This window comes from Oikopleura dioica, chromosome PAR (genome assembly GCF_907165135.1).
Source record: "Oikopleura dioica chromosome PAR, OKI2018_I68_1.0, whole genome shotgun sequence".
NCBI lineage: Eukaryota > Metazoa > Chordata > Appendicularia > Copelata > Oikopleuridae > Oikopleura > Oikopleura dioica.
In genome coordinates, this window is record NC_137293.1 from 14,595,056 (window position 1) to 14,617,810 (window position 22,755).

At 41.4% G+C, this 22,755-nt stretch overlaps 4 protein-coding genes across 5 annotated transcripts; 2 read left to right on the top strand and 2 right to left on the bottom strand.

Annotated features, from left to right (window-relative positions):
- Positions 1–3: 3 nt before the first annotated feature.
- On the top strand, positions 4–4,037 carry LOC145705542 (corrinoid adenosyltransferase MMAB-like). 2 transcript variants are annotated; one of them, XM_081783021.1, is made up of 7 exons: positions 4–97; positions 148–183; positions 673–783; positions 855–917; positions 995–1,034; positions 1,103–1,404; positions 3,976–4,037. In XM_081783021.1, exons 1-6 carry the CDS (start codon positions 16–18, stop codon positions 1,260–1,262), a joined length of 492 nt encoding a protein of 163 aa, XP_081639147.1. In that variant the 5' UTR covers positions 4–15; the 3' UTR covers positions 1,263–1,404; positions 3,976–4,037. The 2 variants fall into 2 exon arrangements, with proteins under 2 accessions (XP_081639147.1, XP_081639148.1); XM_081783022.1 differs by lacking the exon at positions 148–183 and having other exon boundaries at positions 670–783.
- A 2,941-nt stretch (positions 4,038–6,978) lies between these two features.
- LOC145704916 (protein kinase C alpha type-like) lies at positions 6,979–11,138 on the top strand. Its single transcript, XM_081782378.1, has 10 exons — positions 6,979–7,200; positions 7,622–7,755; positions 7,992–8,186; positions 8,414–8,722; positions 8,762–8,951; positions 9,029–9,243; positions 9,341–9,501; positions 9,544–9,805; positions 9,850–9,990; positions 10,038–11,138. The coding sequence occupies exons 1-10, from the start codon at positions 7,044–7,046 to the stop codon at positions 10,395–10,397; spliced, it is 2,124 nt and encodes a 707-aa protein (XP_081638504.1). The 5' UTR covers positions 6,979–7,043; the 3' UTR covers positions 10,398–11,138.
- LOC145704917 (beta-1,4-galactosyltransferase 4-like) lies at positions 11,099–11,838 on the bottom strand. Its single transcript, XM_081782379.1, has 3 exons — positions 11,632–11,838; positions 11,341–11,588; positions 11,099–11,297 (listed from the first exon to the last, which is right to left on the bottom strand). Exons 1-3 carry the CDS (start codon positions 11,741–11,743, stop codon positions 11,136–11,138), a joined length of 522 nt encoding a protein of 173 aa, XP_081638505.1. The 5' UTR covers positions 11,744–11,838; the 3' UTR covers positions 11,099–11,135.
- Positions 11,839–15,676: 3,838 nt separating this feature from the next.
- Positions 15,677–22,245, bottom strand: LOC145702033 (phospholipid-transporting ATPase ABCA3-like). Its single transcript, XM_081779244.1, has 7 exons — positions 22,102–22,245; positions 21,238–21,411; positions 17,652–21,174; positions 16,519–17,581; positions 16,176–16,474; positions 15,983–16,130; positions 15,677–15,941 (listed from the first exon to the last, which is right to left on the bottom strand). The coding sequence occupies exons 2-7, from the start codon at positions 21,356–21,358 to the stop codon at positions 15,783–15,785; spliced, it is 5,313 nt and encodes a 1,770-aa protein (XP_081635370.1). The 5' UTR covers positions 21,359–21,411; positions 22,102–22,245; the 3' UTR covers positions 15,677–15,782.
- Between the last annotated feature and the right edge of the window lie 510 nt (positions 22,246–22,755).

Genomic DNA, 22,755 nt, shown 5'->3' on the forward strand with positions numbered 1-22,755 from the left:
TATTTTTTAAAAGGAATGAGTTTGACGCTAATTCGCTGCAGTAGGCGATTAATTGTTTCCCGTGGGATGAAAATATACACAAAAACCGGTGACAAAGGTTTGTGACAGCTTCGAGATTTGAATTGCTTTCTAAGCGAATTTTTCAAGGAACGACATCTTTGTACACTGGTGAAAGACGCCCTAAGGAACAGTTCTCAAATCGGCCTCCCCGGGCTGGTTTCGGCAACCTGCGTGGAAACCTGAGTCAGGATATTAAATTTGTCTTTTTATCAAAGATCCTTCGGGACCCTCACTCAGATTTCTGCAGGTTGTCGAGCCCAGTCAGGGGCGGGGACGCTCGTCTAAATTACCAAAGATTTTTGGTAATGCATTACCAAAAATTGGTAATCCATTACCAAACTTTTTTCATAAGTTCTGATTTTTTGTCCAAAAAATGAGTAAATCACTCCCAAACGTTTTCTATCACACAGGCGCGGAGCGCACAAGGGCTCTTTGACTAAACAAAATTGGCACTTTTCGGGAAGTTTGGTAATGCATTACCAAAAATTGGTAATGGATTACCAAAATTGGTAATGCATTACCAATTGGTAATTTAGACGAGCGTTTCCCGTCAGGGGAGTGCATCTAGTATTTTGAATTATATACTTTTATCCCTTTTTAAAACTGCAGAACAGACGGATCTCGTCTTTGACGCCTTGGGAGCGACAGATGAGCTTTCGGCTGCACTTGGAGTCGCTCGGGAATTCGCGTACGATCGCCAAATGCAAAATGTTATTACAATAGGTAAAGCCACAATAATCCTCGCTTGATACTGGTTATTACCTGATTAAAGTTGCTCATTTATTATTTTTCAGTTGGCGACCTTCAAAGTCGGCTTCAAGAAGTTGGATCGGCCATTGCGACGCCTATTTCGTCAGGTTTGTATTGGACTCGCCTTGACCTGGCTTTAATTTTTGGATGATCAAATCCAAATCGAGCTGAACCCTTTTCTTAGCCTCGGAAATGAAGCTCAAGCGCGTGAGCTTCGACGAATCAGGAACGGCTCAATCAGATTTGATACTGAACATCCAGCGGAGTAGGATCAGAGAATAAGCCCGGGAAAAGAAGTAAAGAAGCTTGAAGATCTAATCGACGAACTTGACGCCCAACTGCCACAGCTTACGACTTTTATTCTTCCCGGAGGAGGAATGCGGCTTTTGAATCAAACCCGATTTTTAAAAGATTTAGGAGAGAGCGTGAATTTTTCATGTTTCAGTTTTTAAAGGCAATAGGTACTAGCTACTTCATGGATGATTCAAACGCCGTGTCAGGAAAGTGCGCTGCGCATTTGCACATGGCAAGAACTATCTGTCGAAGGGCTGAAAGAATGTCTCTGCCGTTGGCAGATAGTGGCGAGTTGGATAGGTACCTGGGTTTCAGAAAAAACGGCACTATGTTTAAGTGAGCTCCTAAAATGAAGATTTTCTTCTATGTATTCAGTGAAATCAAAGAGGAAATCTTTTTAAATTTTGATCCAAGTTTGACTAATTAAATTTCAAAATTGAACGTAACCGGTAACCACTGAAGTTTTATCGGCAATGGCAAAAAATTTGGTAATTGAATTTTTAAAGAACCTCTTCGAAATTGACTCTTTTTTTGTGATGTCACATGTCGAGGTGCGGCTTATACATTTTCTCTGCTGCTCGGCGGCTCTTGAATATTCATAGCGTTATTACTCGGCATCTAATAATTCAGCAAGCTTGAATTCTTCGACGCTTATTGGATAATCATGCATTTGCAGGCATCGAGCAGAAAAGGATTTTTGACAAAAACTAATTAATTATTAACGTTCTAATGCATTTCACCGAGCTACAGCTATCTGCATTCTACCAGCAGAGCTCGCGAGTTACAAAACACCTTTTGTCTGCCAAGAAATATCGCTAAAATGTCCGCCGCCACACAAGGTCAGTTGAAGGAATCGAATTGATTTTTGCCAATTTACTATTTTTCACTTCATTTTTTTTCTTTTTCAAACATGCCAAAACCAGAGATGATCAGAAGATTCTCTAAGGGCATCATCAAAATATTTTCGCCAACAAACTCCCTTGGTAAATAAAAACTCATCTTATTTTTATTTTCCTAATAGGAAAATTTGTCGTTAAAACTTATAGATAGCAATAAAGTAGGATTATTTCCTATTCAAGATTCACTTTTTACGAAAAATCTGAGAGAAAACTTTGAAAATTTTCATATTCTTCTTGATGATTTTATTCACGAAGATGCATTTTAAGAGAGGTATGAGACTTCTATGAATTGTATTTTTGCGGAGCCACAAAAGATAGTCAATCTGCCTGCTTTTATATACACCTTTTGGACCCCGACAAGTTGAACTTGTCAAGTTGGGCGACCATTAGAGGATTTATTTACGACTATTGTGCATCCATGTTTATATTTCCTATATAACTGCATTCAGCCGCTTTTTGCCATCTAGCGAGCCGGCAACTTAGCCTCCAATAGTCACTTTTAGGAATCGCTTTTTCAGTCATCTACTTTTTATTTTTTCTTGAAAGAGGGAAAGTTGAAAGATGTTTTTTTCAGCGGCCAGTTTAGGTTAGTTTTTAATTATTTATATACTTGTCACTTGATGGAGGCTTTTGGTCACTATTGGAAGTGAACTTAGTGTAGGCCAAGTGTCATTTTGTCAATATTTGATGAGATTGGTGAGTTTGTTCCTTGCATTTGCATTAAGCAAAAGCATATGTTTGCTGGGTATAATCTGGGGCGTTAATGTTTGTTTGAAATGAAAAAATGGGTGTATTTGAATATCTACTTTCCGGAGCGTTATTCCCGCTTTTTTATAATTTTAATTATTCGAACTTCCCTGATTTACTGGCAAAAATCGTCATTAAACTTGGCAGGGTCTATAGCTCCTATATTAATAATGGTATGCTATCGTAAATATTGACAGATCGGATTCCTATCCGGATTTTTATCTCTTCTCTAATTCATCATTTCGGCTCTTATATTCCAATTTTTTGAGAAAGAAAACGTACTGAGTTCCCAAAATGGGACTCTGTGGCTGTTGCTCCAGTCGAAAAATCCATGGTATGAACTTTTTCTCATAGTTTTTTAGCAACTGAGAAAAGCATTATTAATTCGGGGAGTGAAAGAAGATTTTGGCATTTTTTCCACTCGAGGACTGATCAATCAATTATCGAATGATTTAGTCCAGGTTCTTTTATTGATAGCAAATAGCAGAATTAATTTGTAACTGGCTGAAAAGTCTCGCTCAGACTGTAAAAAGGATGGATGAGATTGATTTGAGATGAGATTTTTGTACAGGATGATTCAGTGTTTCCGGGCGAAAGGTACTGTAATTACTACTTTAAAAACGCTTGTTTAAAAAGAGTCAGAGAAAGTTTTTGATCAGCTGTCATTTTTGCTTCCTTTCGAAAGTATTCATAAAAGAACGAGAGACGGGGTCACTATGCGGTAATAATTCAAAACGTCACGGGCGGGAAAAGGCGCTTGATCTCACCTGCTCATTAGTTAAATTTATTAGACATGTTGGTGCAAACGCTTTAATCAAGCTTTTCCTTCGGATTACTCTCTTTTTCGGCTCTGCATAGAGACTTGAGAGGATTAGACGAAAACTAATTTTCGCCAGAGATAGCTTCTCAGATCAACGAGGATAGCGAGAGATCTAAAGCTGTCTGCGAGATTTTTTTTAATTTAAAAATTTTAAGAGAAGGGTAAAGCAATATAAAGGGGCCTCAAGCCTTAGATGATTTAATAGATATTCATTAGATAGTATTTAAAAGGGCTTCTTCCTTCGTTCTCTCACTTCCCAAAAGAAGTGCATTGTAGCCGAAGTATGAACCAGGGGAGATCCGCAGGAAGTTCCAGGATGAACGAGACCCCCTGTATATATCGGGATCCCCACAAAATTCAGAGCATTTTTATAGTTTTCTGAGTTTTCTGAAACCCGTTGAATAGAAACGTATGCCGCTATCTTAATCGCCTGTCAGATTTATTGTTCCAGCTCGCCCGTAGCGCCCAACCAGGGATGTACATTCGCAGCGCAAAATCCGCAAAACAGCGCAAAATGCGGGATTTTTCATTCTGCAGCGCAAAACAGCGCAAAATCAGCCCCAAAAATTTCCGCAATTTTTCCGCAAAATTGCGCGCAAAAGCGCATTTTGCGCGAAAATTGCACAAAATCTCAATAAATTTGCAGTCCGCAAAATGCAATTTTGCGGGATTTTGCGTAGAATTTCTACATTTTTTTGATGTTCATTGTGAAGATTTCCGAATCAAATCCTCATTCATCATCGCATTCACAACTTCGGCGGTAATTTGCGGAAGAAAAACTAAATAATCATCCGACATAAAACCGTCCGATATCGTAGTTAACCAACCGGTCATTTTTCGGGCCGTTTCAGCCCCGTTCCTTGATTTCTAAATTTAAGGGGCTTGACGGCCCTTCGGGCCGTTTCAGCCCCGTTCCTTGATTTCTAAATTTAAGGGGCTTGACGGCCCTTCGGGCCGTTTCAGCCCCGTTCCTTGATTTCTAAATTTAAGGGGCTTGACGGCCCTTCGGGCCGTTTCAGCCCCGTTCCTTGATTTCTAAATTTAAGGGCTTGACGGCCCTTCGGGCCGTTTCAGCCCCGTTCCTTGATTTCTAAATTTAAGGGGCTTGACGGCCCTTCGGGCCGTTTCAGCCCCGTTCCTTGATTTCTAAATTTAAGGGGCTTGACGGCCCTTCGGGCCGTATCAGCCCCGTTCCTTGATTTCTAAATTTAAGGGGCTTGACGGCCCTTCGGGCCGTTTCAGCCCCGTTCCTTGATTTCTAAATTTAAGGGGCTTGACGGCCCTTCGGGCCGTTTCAGCCCCGTTCCTTGATTTCTAAATTTAAGGGCTTGACGGCCCTTCGGGCCGTTTCAGCCCCGTTCCTTGATTTCTAAATTTAAGGGGCTTGACGGCCCTTCGGGCCGTTTCAGCCCCGTTCCTTGATTTCTAAATTTAAGGGGCTTGACGGCCCTTCGGGCCGTTTCAGCCCCGTTCCTTGATTTCTAAATTTAAGGGGCTTGACGGCCCTTCGGGCCGTTTCAGCCCCGTTCCTTGATTTCTAAATTTAAGGGGCTTGACGGCCCTTCGGGCCGTTTCAGCCCCGTTCCTTGATTTCTAAATTTAAGGGGCTTGACGGCCCTTCGGGCCGTTTCAGCCCCGTTCCTTGATTTCTAAATTTAAGGGGCTTGACGGCCCTTCGGGCCGTTTCAGCCCCGTTCCTTGATTTCTAAATTTAAGGGGCTTGACGGCCCTTCGGGCCGTTTCAGCCCCGTTCCTTGATTTCTAAATTTAAGGGGCTTGACGGCCCTTCGGGCCGTTTCAGCCCCGTTCCTTGATTTCTAAATTTAAGGGGCTTGACGGCCCTTCGGGCCGTTTCAGCCCCGTTCCTTGATTTCTAAATTTAAGGGGCTTGACGGCCCTTCGGGCCGTTTCAGCCCCGTTCCTTGATTTCTAAATTTAAGGGGCTTGACGGCCCTTCGGGCCGTTTCAGCCCCGTTCCTTGATTTCTAAATTTAAGGGCTTGACGGCCCTTCGGGCCGTTTCAGCCCCGTTCCTTGATTTCTAAATTTAAGGGGCTTGACGGCCCTTCGGGCCGTTTCAGCCCCGTTCCTTGATTTCTAAATTTAAGGGGCTTGACGGCCCTTCGGGCCGTTTCAGCCCCGTTCCTTGATTTCTAAATTTAAGGGGCTTGACGGCCCTTCGGGCCGTTTCAGCCCCGTTCCTTGATTTCTAAATTTAAGGGGCTTGACGGCCCTTCGGGCCGTTTCAGCCCCGTTCCTTGATTTCTAAATTTAAGGGGCTTGACAAAGGCTTGGAACTCTGAGTTGATAAATCTCAGTTCTGTCCCCAACCCCACCCACACCCATCATTTAAAAAATCTATATTATCATTGTTTTTTGCTTAATTATGGTTATTTTTGAAAACCTTGAAAATAACTTATTATAACTTCGGAATAATGTCCCCAAAATTTTATCTCTCCATTTTAAGTAGAAATAAATGGGGCCAAAAATACCACAAAATTCGCAGATTTTCGCAAAATGCGCGAAAATCCCGCAAAATATGCAAATTTTCGCAAAATCCGCGAAAATCCCGCAAAATCGCAAAATTACGCAAATTGCGTGTCATCTGCGCAATCCGCAATTCCGCAAAAGCGCGAAATCCGCAAAATTTTCGCAAAATCAACAAATTTTGATTTTCCGCAAAACAGCGCAAAATTCCGCAAATTGCGCGATTTTTGGATTTCGCAGCGCAAAACAGCGCAAAATGGACCCCAAAAATTTCCGCAATCGCAGCGCAGCGCAAAGCAAAAATTTGTGCGAATGTACATCCCTGCGCCCAACAACAAGAAGGCAAAACCGATCAGTTCAAATCGTGAATCTTTACCTAAAATTATCCAACAGTTCATTCTTGACATCCCAATGGTTCTGACAAACTTGTCGAAATACGGTTATTAAACTTTCAAGCTTTCACTTACCGCTTGATTTACTGACCATAGTGCTTACGTAGAGAGGCATGTAATCGCCGAATATACAGTGTCGTCAGCTTTTTCTGACGTAGAATCTATAATGCGCCACTTAGCTGTTTCTACAATTCGATTGTCTTCGCCATTAAGAATTCTATAATTACATTACTTCTTTGAAACCAAATGAATTTTACCCCTTGTTTAAAAATGAGAGGAATAAATTTTTACGGGGCCCTTGAAATTATTTCATAATGTACATTTTTCTAGTGACACCCTTATACTAGTAAGATTAAACTAAGGGAGACTTCGAACCATTTTCAAGTTCTTCTCAATTCTTAGAATCAATTTTTATCGAAAATGGTAGATGCGTAAAAAATGAAGAGTTAGTTGACTTTGTCATAAAATCATTCTCTTGCAGAAGTGAGTTAGCCTCTTCTTTTCATTTGTTGAAGAAGAAGCAAAGGTCAGGTGGAAAGGGCGAGACTAATCCGGAGCGTGTTTAGATGGAGTAAGTGATCCAAGCGACTCTAACATGAGCGACTACTACGATGACGACTCTTCAATGCGGAAGACGACGCGCCAGGTCGGACGCCATGGGGCCGTCAGAGGCAAGAAAATATTCAAAGAGAGAGGTCACGAATTCACTGCCCATTATCTTAAACAACCGACGTTCTGCTCTCACTGCACAGGCGCGGACTTGAAATTATTTAGACCAACAAATTTTACTAGAAAATATTTTTGTAATTTTATTAATTTTCAAATTATTTAACTAACTTTGTTCAATTACATACTCATGAGGAAGTTATTTTACTTTCATATTTTATTTTTTGGCATCTTGTGGTATTTTCCGCTGCTATCATCTCTGATTGGGTGAGATGAGGAGTTCTCATTTCTGATTGGCTCATCGCCTAAAAAATAAGCGTTATTTACCTCAAGAAAATCCATTTGAGCTGAGCTCAAAACCTTAGTCAGGGTCCTTTGCGCAGATTTTATTGAAGCTCTTTTAGGACCCTGACTCAACTTATGAAGGCATTCTTCTTCCACCCGGAATTCCTTAAAAACTCGTCAGAAGTTTCCAAATATCAAAGTTGATTTACAGTCCTCCTTGAGATTTTATTTGGGGCGTTTTTGGCCCGCAAGCTTACAGGTGCCAGCGCTGCAATTTAGTTCTTCACAAACGCTGCTACGAGTTTATTGGATTCGCGTGTCCCGGCGTTGATAATGGCCACGAGGGACAGTCAAAGGTACACACGAATGTTAAGAAATGATTTAAAAGGGTGTGAATCAAGAGATTCTTTCCGCAAAGTCGTAATTCAGAAAAGACTCAAAAGATAGTTTGTTACTATTGTCGAAAACAAAAAGATTTATCGAGTGACCTTTAAAGTCGACAAGCTAAGACGCGACTTACGGAAAGTAACTCTGTTTGACGCCTTCTGTCGGCTGAGTAACGGGATTCTCACTCATTACATCCGTTTTCCAGGCGCACGATTTCAAAACCCACACTTATGGGCACCCGACTTTCTGCGACCACTGTGGGTCCATGCTTTATGGCCTCGTCAAGCAAGGAGTCAAATGCGTAACCTGCGGCGTCAACTCACATAAGCGATGTATCGATGTCTTCCCTCATACCTGCGGCTTGAATCATCAGGAGAAGAGAGGGCGGCTGAGGATCAAGGTTAGCTTTCAAATTAAAGTTAGCGACATTTGAAATAGTAACGGACGTTTACGTTACCGTTACGTCGGAACGGAAGCCTCTCTTTTCGAAATTCTTGTGTAAAAACGAGGAATAGTTAATTTTACGGCTAGACAATAAAACGTCACCACCCCTTGAAATCAAGGAAGAGTATCGAAGTTTATCATCAAGCATTTGAGGACATCATCAGTGCTAAATATCCACTTTAGGCTTATGTGACGAACGACGAGCTAAAAGTTGAAATCTTCGAAGCGAAAAACCTCGTCCCAATGGATCCCAACGGCTTATCTGATCCCTACGTCAAAGTCAAAATCCTACCAGATCCGAAAAAGGAGACGAAGTTGAAAACTTCGGTGGTGAAAAAGAACTTAAATCCGACTTGGAACGAAGACTTCAAAATGCGAATATCGTCAAGCGACTATTCCAAACGACTGCTCATCGAAGTCTGGGATTGGGACAGACTCAATACTAATGACTTCATGGGGAGCATGTCGTTTGGAATTTCAGAGCTCAAAAAGGTAAATAGAATATTTTGCCATCATTGTTCATTGCCATAGAACTCTGCTGATGGATGGTACAAGCTCCTAGCTAAAGAAGAAGGAGAAGCCTTCCACATTCCGATCGAGTATTCCTCGGAAAAGAACCGAGAAATCAAGGAGAAACTCGACGTTATTCAAGCTCAAGAGAAGCTTAAAAAAGCGACGATCAAAAAGAAACCGTCGATAATCGGCACTAGATCCTCTCTCGGTAGAGTATTACTTATATACTAGCAAAAGTAATATTCTATCTTCGAATTGATCTCTCAATAACGACTCTTCGTTCAGAGGATTATAATCTGCTGCACGTTCTCGGGCGCGGATCATTCGGAAAAGTCTTTCTGGCGCAGTCGAAAGTCGACAAAAAATACTATGCAATCAAAGCTCTTAAAAAAGACGTCGTTGTCAAAGACGACGACGTCGAATGCGTCATGTGCGAGAAACGTGTCCTCGCTCTTCAAAACAAACCGCCTTTCCTCACTTATCTCCAATGTACATTCCAGGTACCGTTCTTAGTGTTTTCTTTCCGGAAATCAAGGAAGACCTTGCCGAGTCTAGCTATTTCCTTCAAGAGCGGAAAGAGTTAAATCGAGTTTCTAGACGCCGGATAGACTGTACTTTGTGATGGAGTACGTCTCTGGCGGCGATCTCATGCATCACATCCAGCAAGTGCACCGATTCAAAGAGCGACACACTGTATTCTACGCTGCCGAAATCGCACTCGCACTTTTCTTCCTCCACGAACGCGGAATCATTTACAGGTTTTCATTCCCCAAAGTCAATTTTTTTATCTGTTGATTCAGAGACCTCAAGCTTGATAATGTCATGTTGGATGCAGAAGGACACATCAAAGTAGCAGATTTTGGCATGTGCAAAGAGAACATTCTAGCGCAAGGCGAATTTACGAAAACTTTCTGCGGAACCCCGGACTATATCGCCCCAGAAATCATAGCATACATGCCATACGGCAGATCTGTCGATTGGTGGAGCTATGGCGTTCTCATTTACGAAATGCTGACGGGCCAGCCGCCTTTTGACGGCGAAGACGAAGATGAATTATTTATGGTAAGCATTCAATTGCTTTGATTGAAATTCATCGTGAAATTCAGAGTATAATGGACTCGAATCCAAAATACCCCCGGCATTTACATAAAGACTCGGTGCGATTTTGCAAAGAACTGATGCAGAAGAATCCGAAGAAACGATTAGGCTGCGACGGAATACCCACCAAGGGCAATCAAGATGTCATGGTATGCATCCCTTTTTAATATCCCATATGAATATGTTTCGTCTTCAGAGGCATCCGTTCTTCATCACCTTGATGCCAATTAACTGGGAAAAGCTGCGGAATCGAGAGATTCAGCCGCCCTTCCGCCCGAAAGAAGGAAAACTCACTGAAAATTTCGACAAGTATTTCACGAAAGCGGATCCCGTGGTGACGCCGACGGACAAGATGATTGTCGCCGGAATTCCCCAGGATCAATTCGCTGGCTTTTCTTTTGACAGGGATTCAGAAAAGAAAAAATTATCGCGCCAGAGCTCTAAAGCGAGTTCTAGAGCTAGTTCTATCAGGTCCAACGCTAGCCCTCAAGTTGTTCGCAGCTCACGAGCTTCGAGCTCGCGATCGCATAGTTCAATCCAAAATGATTACATTTAATCATTTAGTTTTTTCAATTTTTCCATAATTGATTCACTTTTAATTTGATTCCAAATCCCAAATGCACTCAACGACGAAGAAAACACAGTGTGAACACAACAAGAAACGCGATCCGCAAGAAATTATCAAAAACAAAGATGATCCGCACTCATTGCTTAATTAAGGCAAATTAACCATGATTGACCTCCTATGTGCATAACGATATTCGTGTGTTATTCCTGAAAGCACAACTTTGCATTTCCTGATTTTATTCTTTCATTTTCATTATATAATTTAAATTATGCAATTTCAGTATTTTTGTTTTGCTGTATATTCTCATCTATGATTTCTCCTTCCCTCATTAATGTTCCCTTATAAATTTTCATATATTTAAACTGGGAATGAGTAACTAAAGCAAAACGCCTGTATATGAGCACAAGATGAACCCCTTTTTATACGAAAAACTTTCCGGATACGACCTTAATTTTGATAATTATTAATTATTGCAAGAGTCATCAAAGTTCAATTCAACCCCTATCACTCAAAAACAAAGACCAAACTCGCTACTCTTATCCAGTCAAAATACGAATCTTCAAACAAACAAAAACACTACTGATCTTTACCACTCTAACTCTAAATCTCAGCTCCTTAAACGTTCATTGTACTGTACTATTTTGTTGTCCGAGTCATTCCTTCAATTTTATTACTTTTCATTCTCATGCAGCGCTTTCTCCTGAAGCCAATAAAATTTACAAAAATTCACGTTTCTTTTTCACTTGTTTCGTTTTTCGGCGAGGGATCAATGATTTCGCCGTCGATTTTTCGTTGTTGGGTAAAGTTGGTAATTGGGTAGTGAGGGTCAACGGTGATATTGAGGTAGAAAGTGTTGAATTGTTTTGAGAGAACTTTGTATGTTAAGTCCTTAATTGTAAAGTTAGGTTTCTAGTCTACTCCTGGTACTTACAGAGAGTCCATCATGATGTTGACGTTTTCCAGCATACTGTAGTAATGAATTTCTCAGAGGATTTTTCTCATTGCCTTCGTCCTCTCCATGCTTGATCATTCTATATTTTGAGATTTCATCAAACGGTCTGATGATAGTATATCCTTCCCCTTTCAGCCTAACTTGCAAGTCGTCGTCTTCTCCTCCCCAACCCCAGTATTCGTTGCTGTATCCGTTTAGTTTTTCGAATGTTTCTTTTGTAAAACTCACTAAAAGTAAGATTCCGCTTTTGTAAAGATTTTAACGAGGTACCTATTCCTCCAAAGACATTTTGATAGAGCGGCTTGTAGTTCCAAATGTCAATGTGCGCGGCGTAGTGGCGAGGATAGCGGGAGCAGAGATAGAGATTCCGATCGTCTTCCATCACGAGATCGACGTCGTGGAAAAAGAAGCAATCAAAGCCGTCGTTGACTGCTTCTTTGAAACCGATATTGAGGAGTTTTCCCCGATTGAAGGGTCGAAATCTTCCACCTTATTCTGGGTGATCTTTTCTGCGTATAAAAATGTTTTTCATAAAAGAGCACCGTTCCTTGATTAATGATATAAAATCGAAAATGAATATTCTGCCGTATAAGCGCTGGTATCATATAAAGAAGGAGCCATTTTAAATGTTTCGTCCTTTCGTTCGTTTTCGAGTTATCTCTGAATGGGACAGGGCGGTCTAATTTGCATTCTTGTAAATAATCTCGAAAATTTGCGAGATTAATCTTCTTTGGAAAAAGATTCTGAGATTAGTCAAGACTGGACTAGTTTCGAGATTAATCTTTTTAGCGAGGGTCGCGTGGCTCGGGGGAAAAATTTGGGTGGCGCTGGCGAGCTGTGAGCAGTGCGAGGCGGCGCGGACAAAATTTCAAGCTGCGCTACAAGCATGTTTGAGTTTCATTTTTCTCTCGCGCCGTCGGCCATTGGTCCACCAATCACAGCGCGCGTTTCAAGATTATTTGAAATAATCTCGATACTATTTCGAAAATTTCCCGAATTAATCTTTTTTATTCAAACAGACTAATCTCGCGTCGAGATTAATCTTATAAGAATAAATGAATAGTCTTCGGAAAAAAGACTATTTACAAGAATGCAAATTAGACCGCCCTGGAATGGGATGATAATGGCCACATGCTTGTTTTTTGGGACCAAACATCGTTCTTTCGGAAAATAGCTCGAACTGATGAATTTTGAAGAATATTCGTTCGTGAAGTTTTTGAAGCTTTCTTCCAGCAAATATGTCGGAAATTGCACATCGAAGCGACCTTTTTTCAAGTCATAAAATTTTCAGATTGGGATGGGAGTCGAAGGACTCTTGTGGTATGTGAAGCAAAATGCGGAGGAATTTTGCACGCGCGCTCGTCTGAACAATTATTTACCGAGCAAAAGAGGGCCGGACGGAAAAGTGAGAGTCGTTGTTGATGGCAACAATTTTGCGTATGAGGTTTTGCGGCAATCCAGAGCTCCAGGTACCGCTTGGGCTTTTGTTATTTAAAATCAATTTGAATAAGCCTGCTTTGGAAGTGAACCGGCTGTTTATGAACACATAATTCATCACAGATTCCTCAAATATCACCTAAAATGTTGCGACGAGATCATTTTCGTGATGGGCTATTCGAGTGCTCCAGGTAGCGATTGCTGGACAAAGAAAAGGGCGAATGAGCACGAAAGCGCTATGAAATTTTTCGAACGACTTCGTAATGGAGAACTTCCTCATAGTCAGGGAAATATTGGAAATGATGGTCACAGGAGATACGATAACTTGAAGGTGTCCCCGCCGTGGATTGTTCATCAAATCATGGAAATAGTTGAGAAGGACCCAAGAGTGCAGGTTTATCAAGCTGAGTGTGACAAAGACTTTGCGATCATGGATTTGGCAGTGGATCTTGGGTGTCCGATTATGAGCAATGACTCGGATTTTCTACTTTTTGCGGCGCAGGAAATGGTTTTTTTCGCAACTAAAGCAAATAAAATTTCCGATTTCTCGCTTCTGATTGGCAATTAGCGCCCTATCATAGGGCCCCTATGAGAATTTTAAAAACCTTATCAGCCCGTTATCAAAATGGGCGATTGGCGAGGAGCAGCTGACATTATCAGCGATTATTGGTACAGTTCACAAGATGTCAAGCTTCAGTTCTATCACCTGCCTCTTGTATCGGTTCTTTGCTTCAACAGAGAATGTGAAATCACAGAAGAAGAGCTTAGACCCTTCTGGTACGCGTTGATCGGAAAAGCGGAATTTGAGCATTCGAAGAAACCGAATGTAATTCCCGAGGTGATCAGATGGATTGTCCAGACTTTTGAAGAAGAAGGAAAGTTAAAAAAATATTTTAATAATCTTTGTAAACAAAAGATTTTTCAACTAAAACAGATTTTATGAGCTCGATCGAAGAAATCTGTGAAATACTCGACGAAATGGCGCTGATGTCAGATGAGTTGAAAAACCACGATGGAGCGTATTTTGGAGCGAATAAAGGCCGGGAATCAAGGAAGAGAAGACTCGTCAGAAGCCTCCAGCGATTCATGGTTACCGGAAAGACCTATCCTTGGGAAAACGATGAGTATTTCAAATTGATGCAAAAAAGCACGCGTGTCGTCACTGATGGCCATCCACTTCTGCGCGCTGCGAGAGATACAGAAGCTTTTTCGATACTGCCGAGTAAGGTGAAAGAAGTTCTGTCTGCGAATCGACAAAAAATGCTCTGCTCCTCACTGCCTGCTCCAATTTTTACAGAGCCGATCTTCCAACTCTACAATTCTTGCCATCCTGCTACTGCCGATGATTACGATGCGCATAAAACAACAATGAATTATCATTACGAACGGGAGGATCTTCCTGTAGTCTCGAACCTGCTTCTGAGCTATCTACGCAGGGAACTCGTGATCCTCGGTCTCGATGATGCTAAATATGCTCGATTCAAGCCAAAAATGCCCGTAGAATCAAGTTACGCAAAAGACGAAGAGTTCAATTTTCTCAATGGAGAAAAAGTCCCTACTCTTGACGTTCTCTTCAAAGCTTCAAGAGATCAAAAAGTTCGAGCATTTCTGGCCCTTTTTGACTCCGAGATACTAACCTACATCAACAAGGATTTCGACAAAATGCCTCCTTTCTGGGGCGTGTTTTTGGCCAGCCTGCGCTATCTCTGGGTCAATGCAGGTCTCAAGGAATGGGAACTGAATGCTTTCGTAGCGCAGTTTGCTCTTTGCGGACTTTTCACGGCGGCGGACAAGAATTTTTATCGGCTAAAGTGGCTTTTTGTCGGAGGGGATGGAGACTACCAATTCGACCTTCCTGCGTGCGAGCGAAGCATTACCCTTGCTAACCAGTTTGTTGCGGTGTATTATGCAGTCATGCGAGCTCAGGCAATAACAGGCACTCCTTTCTATTCTACGACCGAAGTGAAGCCGAATTTATTGGACATTTTTTCCGGTTCTCTTTTTGCCCTCCTCTACAACATGTTCAAGGAAGATCCTCGAATCTCTGAAGACAAAATGAATCTGCTAAAAAGAATCACTGATGATCAATGGTTTGGAATGCAAGACGAAGAAAATGCAGGCTCAGACCAAGTTTTCGAATGCTACAAAAATGCTGTTGAAAATTATTTCAACGTTATCGACTTTTATATTTCCCCAATGCGAAATTTCGACCACCGGGTTGCCAAAAAAGGGCTTCAGATGGCGCTGGAGGAAAATGCTTTTTGATTGATTTCAAGCCAAGGTATAAAAATCACTGGTAGGGTTAGGCTTCAAAAATTAAAATTATTAAATGATTTAGCTAAAACACACGACCCTCAAAGTTTCTTTTCTGACTTTTTCCTTGAAGATCTCTCGGCGCACAAAAACAAGTCGTGGCATTGGATAAAAACGGCTAACGGAAGATTGAAAATTTAAAACTATTGAAACTTCTGTACATAATTCAAAATCTTCAACCCTATCATCACAGCCAGGCTTCACATGATTCCCATCTCTCTCATAAATCTTCATCAACTCGACGTAGCTCTTACTGTAAGAGAAAATGTACAGCAGACAGATACTTGTTGATGCCACCGATAAAATAAAAAAATTTTGGAAAAACTTTGGCGACTTCATTTTTTCAATTTTATTTTTGAAAATTTGATTGACAGTGGCTCATTTCTCGCAATATTCAATGACTTTTAATTCACCGCACATTTTGGGTCTCAACGAGTCAAAACAAATAGTTTAAATGTCAAAAGAGAACAAAAATTTTATTATTTAATAAATTTTAATAAATAAAGAATTATTATGTTTGAAGAAACAATAACTTGTTAATACTCCTTCAAAAATTCTCGTATTATTTTTGCTCGTAATAAATAGTCTCTTTATTAAAATTTTGAACTTGAAGAGATATTGCAAATGTACACGTGTTTCCGTTTTGATTGATTTCTATGAGAATTCTTTTTCTATTTCTCCTCGATTCCGGTTAAATCGATGAAAATTTGTTCCAGAGTCGGCTGATCGACCGTGTAGCCCGCAATGACACCGGTATTTTTCGTAGCTTGAAGCTCTTTGAAGAGAGTAGATAGTTGGGCTCCAGATTCGGCGCGGAAGGAGATGAAAGACTAAAATTTATTTTGAAGAAATCTTAAATATATCGTCTTACCTGGTTGATTTCTTTCACTTCTAGGAATGGCATTCTGTTGTTGATTTCTTTCGAAACATTTTGAGAATTTCCTCCTTCAGGCAGCTGCACCTCAATTTCAACGCCTTTTCCGAACTTTGATTTGAGATGTTGTTGTCCTCCAATGCATCTAAAAAATCAACTGAATCGCTCTTTTTATTGAATTTTTTTTTACCTTAGTCGGCCATTGACCATAATAGCCAGTTCATCGCACAAAGCAGCAGTTTCTTCCATAGAATGGGAGGTGAGCAAAACAGAAGCACCAGTTTTCATGACGCTCAAAATGACACTCCACAATTGTCGTCTAGCACCAGGATCCAAGCCACATGAGGGCTCGTCCATAATTGTTACTCGGGGATAACCAGTCAGAGCAATGGCGACGGAGAGTTTTCGTTTGTTTCCGCCAGAATAGGTCGAAGATGGACGTTCCGCGTATTGCTTGATTCCCACAAGTTCGATCAGATTATTCACCATCTTAAAATCATTTGAAATTTTTTGAATGCATAAACAGAAATTACCTTTGGCAAAACTTTCTCAGGCACACCTCGCAATCGTCCGTATAAATAGAGAGTCTCTCGGCCAGTTAATTGCTGCAGAAGAGCATCAAATTGAGGGCAGTAACCAAACTCTCTGAGACTTCCGAAACGATCTTTTTGGATTTCCAAGCCGTTGATATAAGCATATCCTTTTGAAACAGTTTCTTCGCCAGTGAGCATTTTGAAACAAGAAGTTTTTCCAGCTCCATTTGGACCAAGAAGACCGAAACAGCTGTTTGGCTTGACGGTAAAGCTGACGCCCTTGACAGCTCTGAAACCGTCGTAGTTCTTTTCCAAACTGTCGACGACGAGAGAATGATCCTTGGTCAGGTCTTTTGCTCCCTTGTTCACTTTTTGAGCCATGGCGATGACGTCGCTGTCATCTTCGAATTGAATTTCAGCTTCTGGGTCATCCGTGGCATCAGGTTGATTGCAGCAGCAGGCGGCGCAGCACTGCTTGCAAAGATCTGTTGGGATGATTTTTTTGAAGAATCGACTGAGAGTTTTTGTGCCGCTCTCCCATTCGATCAAAGAAAGCAAGACAAAGTAGAGGATTATCAAGGCGATGGCAACAGCAAGATATTCTCCGATTCCGCCTTCTTCTATTGTCAAGACGTCTTTGACATAGACAAAACCAGCTTCCTCACAAGCTGTTCTAGTGATTTCGTTCTCTTCACAGGCTTTGTAGATGTTTCCATTGTAGTAAATAAGGAAGATTATTCGAGCAAAGCAGTATTGAGGAGCGATGGAAAAAAGTCGGTCGATTAGGTTAATTGTCCCTTCGCTTATGTCGTCCAAATCGCTCAAGATTGAGTAAGTGATGAAAGTGATGATTCCAAGTCCGAAATTGAGGAATCCGATGTAGTTGGACGCATTAGCTGGATTCGTGAACAAGAAACTCAGACAGTAGACGCAAGGGATGATGGCCAAAGAAGTGATGAATGTACCAAACCATAGGGCGAATGCAGCATCAGAGAATGCCTCAAGTCCTTCAAGAAACTGCGCACCAATGAGAAGAATTATAACGACTTTAATTGGTTTTTGACTTGGTTTTTGAAAAATGAGTGACTCAAAATAATTTTATTTTGAATTTATAAAGCAAGGTTATTCTTCACTAAGAATTTGTATAAACAAAAACCATTCCTAGAACATTTGGGAGAAGTGCATTCAAAATATCCCAGCAGTAATTCGCTAGCCAGGTCACCCAAAGAGGAGCGCCAGAACATTTTTGCATCACTTTCACGCCCTGTTCCCTCTCTTTGCACGGAAGCAGGGAGAACTGCGCGTACATGATCATCATTCCAATGATACAGTAGAAAGTGACGATGTATCCTTGCACTGCGAAACTTGTATCTTGGGAAACGGAAGTTCCCGAATCAGGCGGAAGTGGATGATTTTGAGCGTTGATGTTCAAGTTTTCATTTTGCTGCTTGAGGAGGATCAAACTCATGTAGTGCATCGCCATTCCAGGCGTGTGGTAAGCTTCGTTGTTGAAAAGAGCGATTTTGTTAGTGCTGTTCAGATGGAAGGCCATGAGGTACTCATTGTCGAATTTCGACTTCTCAACTCGTTGGATTTCAGCGATGTGATCGTCCCATTCGGAAAAATTTCCGTAGTGTTCTGAGAGGGTGGCTTCATCGATATTCGCGATTTTGTCACTATTTCCGTCGGGGAAGGTTCTGTCTAATCCTGTTTGGAAGCCATCGTTACTGACTATGACATTGGAGAAGCCGTTTGGTGTTTTGATTCCACCTTCGTAGGGAGTCAGAGAAAGATCAATAGGATCCTGTTCGCCGATAGTCGGAATAACTCCGATGATGATAACGGCCAAGGAGACGAAAAAGGCGGGGAAGAAGAGAGAAGTCAGAATCGTCTTGATATTTCGAAGAGAGTGGAACATGCATTTGATAAAAGATCCGCGGAATTGCTGGAATCGAAGCGCAGGGCCAGTCAATAGGTCGATCTTTTCAGTCATCGATTTGAGAATTTCTTCGTTATCCACTGCTGAAGTGACGGATTTCTTAGCCTGAAGATCTTCCTTCGTTTTTGTCATTTTCAAGAAAATCTCGTTCATTGTCGTCACCGAAACGCCAAAACTCGAGACGCCAAGGTTTTCGCTTGATTTCTCCAGAATTTCGAACAGCTCTGGGAACTTTTCGACGTCTTCAAATGGCAAAATAAAGTCGCATTCTTGTCCGTAAATTTTCTCGACATAGGCGCCAGAGCAGACGTTTCGGATAGTTTTGTCGAGTGTTGGGAAATCTGTCGATTCCGACATTGTCATTGTAAGATGATAACCTGTTCCGAGTTTTTCTTTCAAGAAAAGAACAGTTCCAGAGCATTTGACGCTTCCTCGAGCCATGATGATAATTCGATCGGCCAGTTGCTCGGCTTCGTCCATGTAATGAGTCGATAAAAGCATTGTATGGGTTCGTCGATATTTCTCCAAAATCTTCCAAAGCTCTCGTCTTGCTCTAACGTCAATTCCAGAGCTCGGTTCGTCAAGAATCAAATGTTTGGATCCACCACAAAGGGCGATTCCGATTGACAGTTTTCGTTTCATTCCACCAGAAAGCTTGCTTGAGTAGACCTTTTGCTTCTTGCCAAGTTGAATGTCTTGGACGAGTATTTTTGCTTCCTCTTGAGCTTGAGCGTTGGTGAAGCCCTTGATTTCAGCGAAGAAGATAAGATGTTCGTTCACAGTTAGCTCAGCAATAAGAATATCATGCTGAGGACAAAGACCCAGACTTGATCTAGCCGCCCATGGATTCGTTGTGATGTTGAAGCCACCCACTTCGCAGGACCCAGTGTCAGCCACGAGCATTCCGGACATCATGTTAATCGTTGTTGATTTTCCGGCACCATTTGGACCAAGTAAGACTGTAATCTCGTTTTCATACGCGTCAATGGAAAGATTATCCACCGCTCTGAAGGGCTTGTCTTTTCCTTTATCTTCGAATTCTTTGACCAGATTTCTTAATCTAAAGCCAGACTCTTTGCTTGTGCCAGCTGGTAGTTTCTGCTCAAGGGGATTTTCGCTTTCTGCTTCTTCTGCGGTAACCTGGTTTTTCTTTGATGGTCGCCAGTACGAAGGAAGACAGAAGAAATTCCACGGTTTCGGGATGCCCCACTGACCTGGTCGAATAGTATCGACGTAGAGGCCAAGCAAGAAGAAAAGCAGAGTGTCGAAAAGTAAAATACACATTTGCGTTCCGAGATTGAGAGGGTTTGTGCTTGAAAGAGGAGTGAAGAAGTTTTTGAATGTTGCTCCTTCTCCGGCTATTTCCCAATTTCCGACAGTTTCCAGACCAAGAGCCATGGCGACAGGAGGGAGAATCGAAGCCATAATCTTTGCACCGTATTTTGTCGCTGATCCGTTGATTTGCAAGAATCGATAAGGAATGAACATCAAAAAAGTAACACCACCAGTGGCCACGGAAGCAGATGTCGAAGTACTGAATAAGGCGCCCATAAAGAAACCAAGGGAAATGAGAGCCGTTCCGTATGAAAGAAGGAAGAGAAAGAAAACGAGCCCATCTGATGTCAAAAATACGGCGCCATTGTCGGTAAAGGGGACGAATAAAACGAAAGTGAAGGTGAAACAAGTGATGAGGAATTTGCCAAATGAGAAAATCCAAGTCGCGGACCAGAGTGTGTTTCTTTTCAATCCCATCATCAGCATGTATTCTTTGAGCCGGGTTTCTTTTTCAATAACGAGGGTTTTGGCGGTACCGGAAGACAGGTAAAGAGTAGTGATCAGGATGACGAAGGCAAGCTGACTTTGAAGAGCGAGCATGAGGTCATCTTCGGTGTATTCTGGATAAGGAAATCGTTTCATTTCGACAGGTCCGATTTCTGCGGAGTTCTTCACTTTGCTGAAAGCGTTGTTGACCAAATACTGCAAGTATAACAGCCCCTCGGCGCCATAATACGGTGAGCCGCCAGTAGCGTCCGATTTCGATCGAGGTCCAGCTGCCCTTTTCCTTTGAGGGTAAAGAAGGTCAGTGAGCCAACCACGCGCCGACGCGAACCCATCTGATGAGACTTCAGTTCTTGGAACTGCCGGCGGTCGGATTTTATAGTCGAGAGTATCAGGAACAGTGTCGCCATTAAAAGTGTCTTCGTTAAATGTAACTGCCATAAAGATTTGATCAGTGGATTCAGAGGTCTTGATGAAGGTTGAAAGGTCTTCTTCGGTAGCATATGCTGTTATGTTCCATGTTACGCGTTGAAATGTGCTAATGTAAGCAGCTTGATCTTCGGTTGTAGCATTTGTGAAATTAAAAAACTCGTTGGTTTCGGGACACATAAGAAAAGGTCGGACGATCACCTCGCCGGGATCATAATCTGGGTCGTAGGGAAGTCCAGTGATGTTAGGGTTAGGATGACCATTTACTCGAACAAATGAAATCTCCGCTAAAACCTGATCCATGATCTGTTTCGCTGAAAGTGTGTCTGGTGCATACGCAATTTCCATTTCGGGAATAGTTTGATTCGTTTCTTCATCGTAACGACAGAGGTTGATGACATTTCTTGGGCTGAGCTCGCGCGGATTGAAGGTATCCCAGGCAGTTATATTCGCGACAGGCGTCACATCACCATAAACACGTGCGACGATTAGGAGGGAACCAAAAAGGACTAAATAATTGAACTAATTGAAAAATTTCTGAAAAACTAATGAAAAAACATGTTTGAACGTACCTGGAAGAAATATTTCAAAGAATAGTGCCCAGGGATGCCTTATTTGTATCAACAGCGATTTCTTCAATAAAATGGCCAAGTGCCGAAATGAACTCGGTTTCTTCTCTTTGGCTTCCCCCATAGTTGGGCCTTCTCTTGACTGGAACGTGGTCTCGCTCGTTCCACCTGAGTCTCCTGAGAATAATTAAATTATAAATGACTCTAGAAGACCTGGTTTTTGCAGTTTATTTATTACTTTACTAGGTTCAGGCTGGAAAAAGTTATTCCTACAAAACGTAACATTACTCCTATGAATCGTAAAGTGGCTTTATTAAAGGTCGCAAACAAGTCTTTTAACGACTCAGAATAGCTCAAGCAGGGGTTAGACGGGTCCGCTGAAAAATTTAAACGAGATTAATATCTAATCAAATTCGCGCTGTAAACACGCCTTTTCTCGGTTTGCTGCACATTTTATGCGTCAAAGTCTTTCAAATTTTACAAGGATCTTAGTCATTCAACTATAAATTTGATGAATGAAATGATGATTATACCTTGTCGGTATTACCTTTTAAAATATATCTGCCACCTTTCTCTGGGTACAAGGTCATGCCCCCTCTTTTTATTCAAGAGAAATTTTAGCTAAACTTCGGGCCGTAAAAATAGAACAATGACATCATTCAGAGCCATTCATAAAAATGAGCGGTAATGGTGGAAAAGATGAGTGTTGAGAAGAAACTCTTTCTTTTTCTTTATTGTCTAATCTGGGGATTTGAAAGGCTGCTTTGACTTCCTCAAATTAACAAATCAAATTTACGTCGAAATCGAATTTTGTTTTTTAGAAACCATGGTAAAAATCAACTGTCGAATTAGAATATTCCAACTTACCTTCTTTGATAAAAAGTTCAACTGAATCGTTTTTACAATATTTTCTTATGTAACTTCATGTTCTAGAGATAATAAATTTTTCTCGGAATCAAAAAATTGTCAAAACCGTTGGTCAGGGTCATATGAAGCGTTCAAATTGTAAACTAAGTCTGAATTGAAAGTGAGCTAGCCTCGGGGAATAATAAACGGGGCAGTGAACTGTAAACGCTTGGGTTGCAATAAAGGAAGTTCCACCGCCCCTCACGTGATAATTTAGCAGTATTTTGGGCGACGAAAAACTGAAAAAACTGTATTAAGGGATCACCCCCCGATTTCCCGAATTTTGACCCGTATCTACTTTTTTCGGGCTTTTCATATGGGGTTGATAAGGAGCTCATTTGAAAGCTCGTTTCTTAAGGAACAAATTCTGGTAGAATCAGCTTCCTATGTCAACATTCGCTTAAACATTAGGAGCCGTCAAAGTGATTAAGGTTGACAAAAATGGCCATTTTAGGCCATTTTCAAATTGTATCTTCTTTTTTTAGGTCTTTTCAAGGGGTGATATTTTTTCTCAGTTCAAAAGATCAGACCCGAAACTATATATTCTGGTAGAATCAGCAATATCCGATGAGTGTAAAAAAATTTCTAGTTGTAAAACTTTTGAAGCCATTTTTG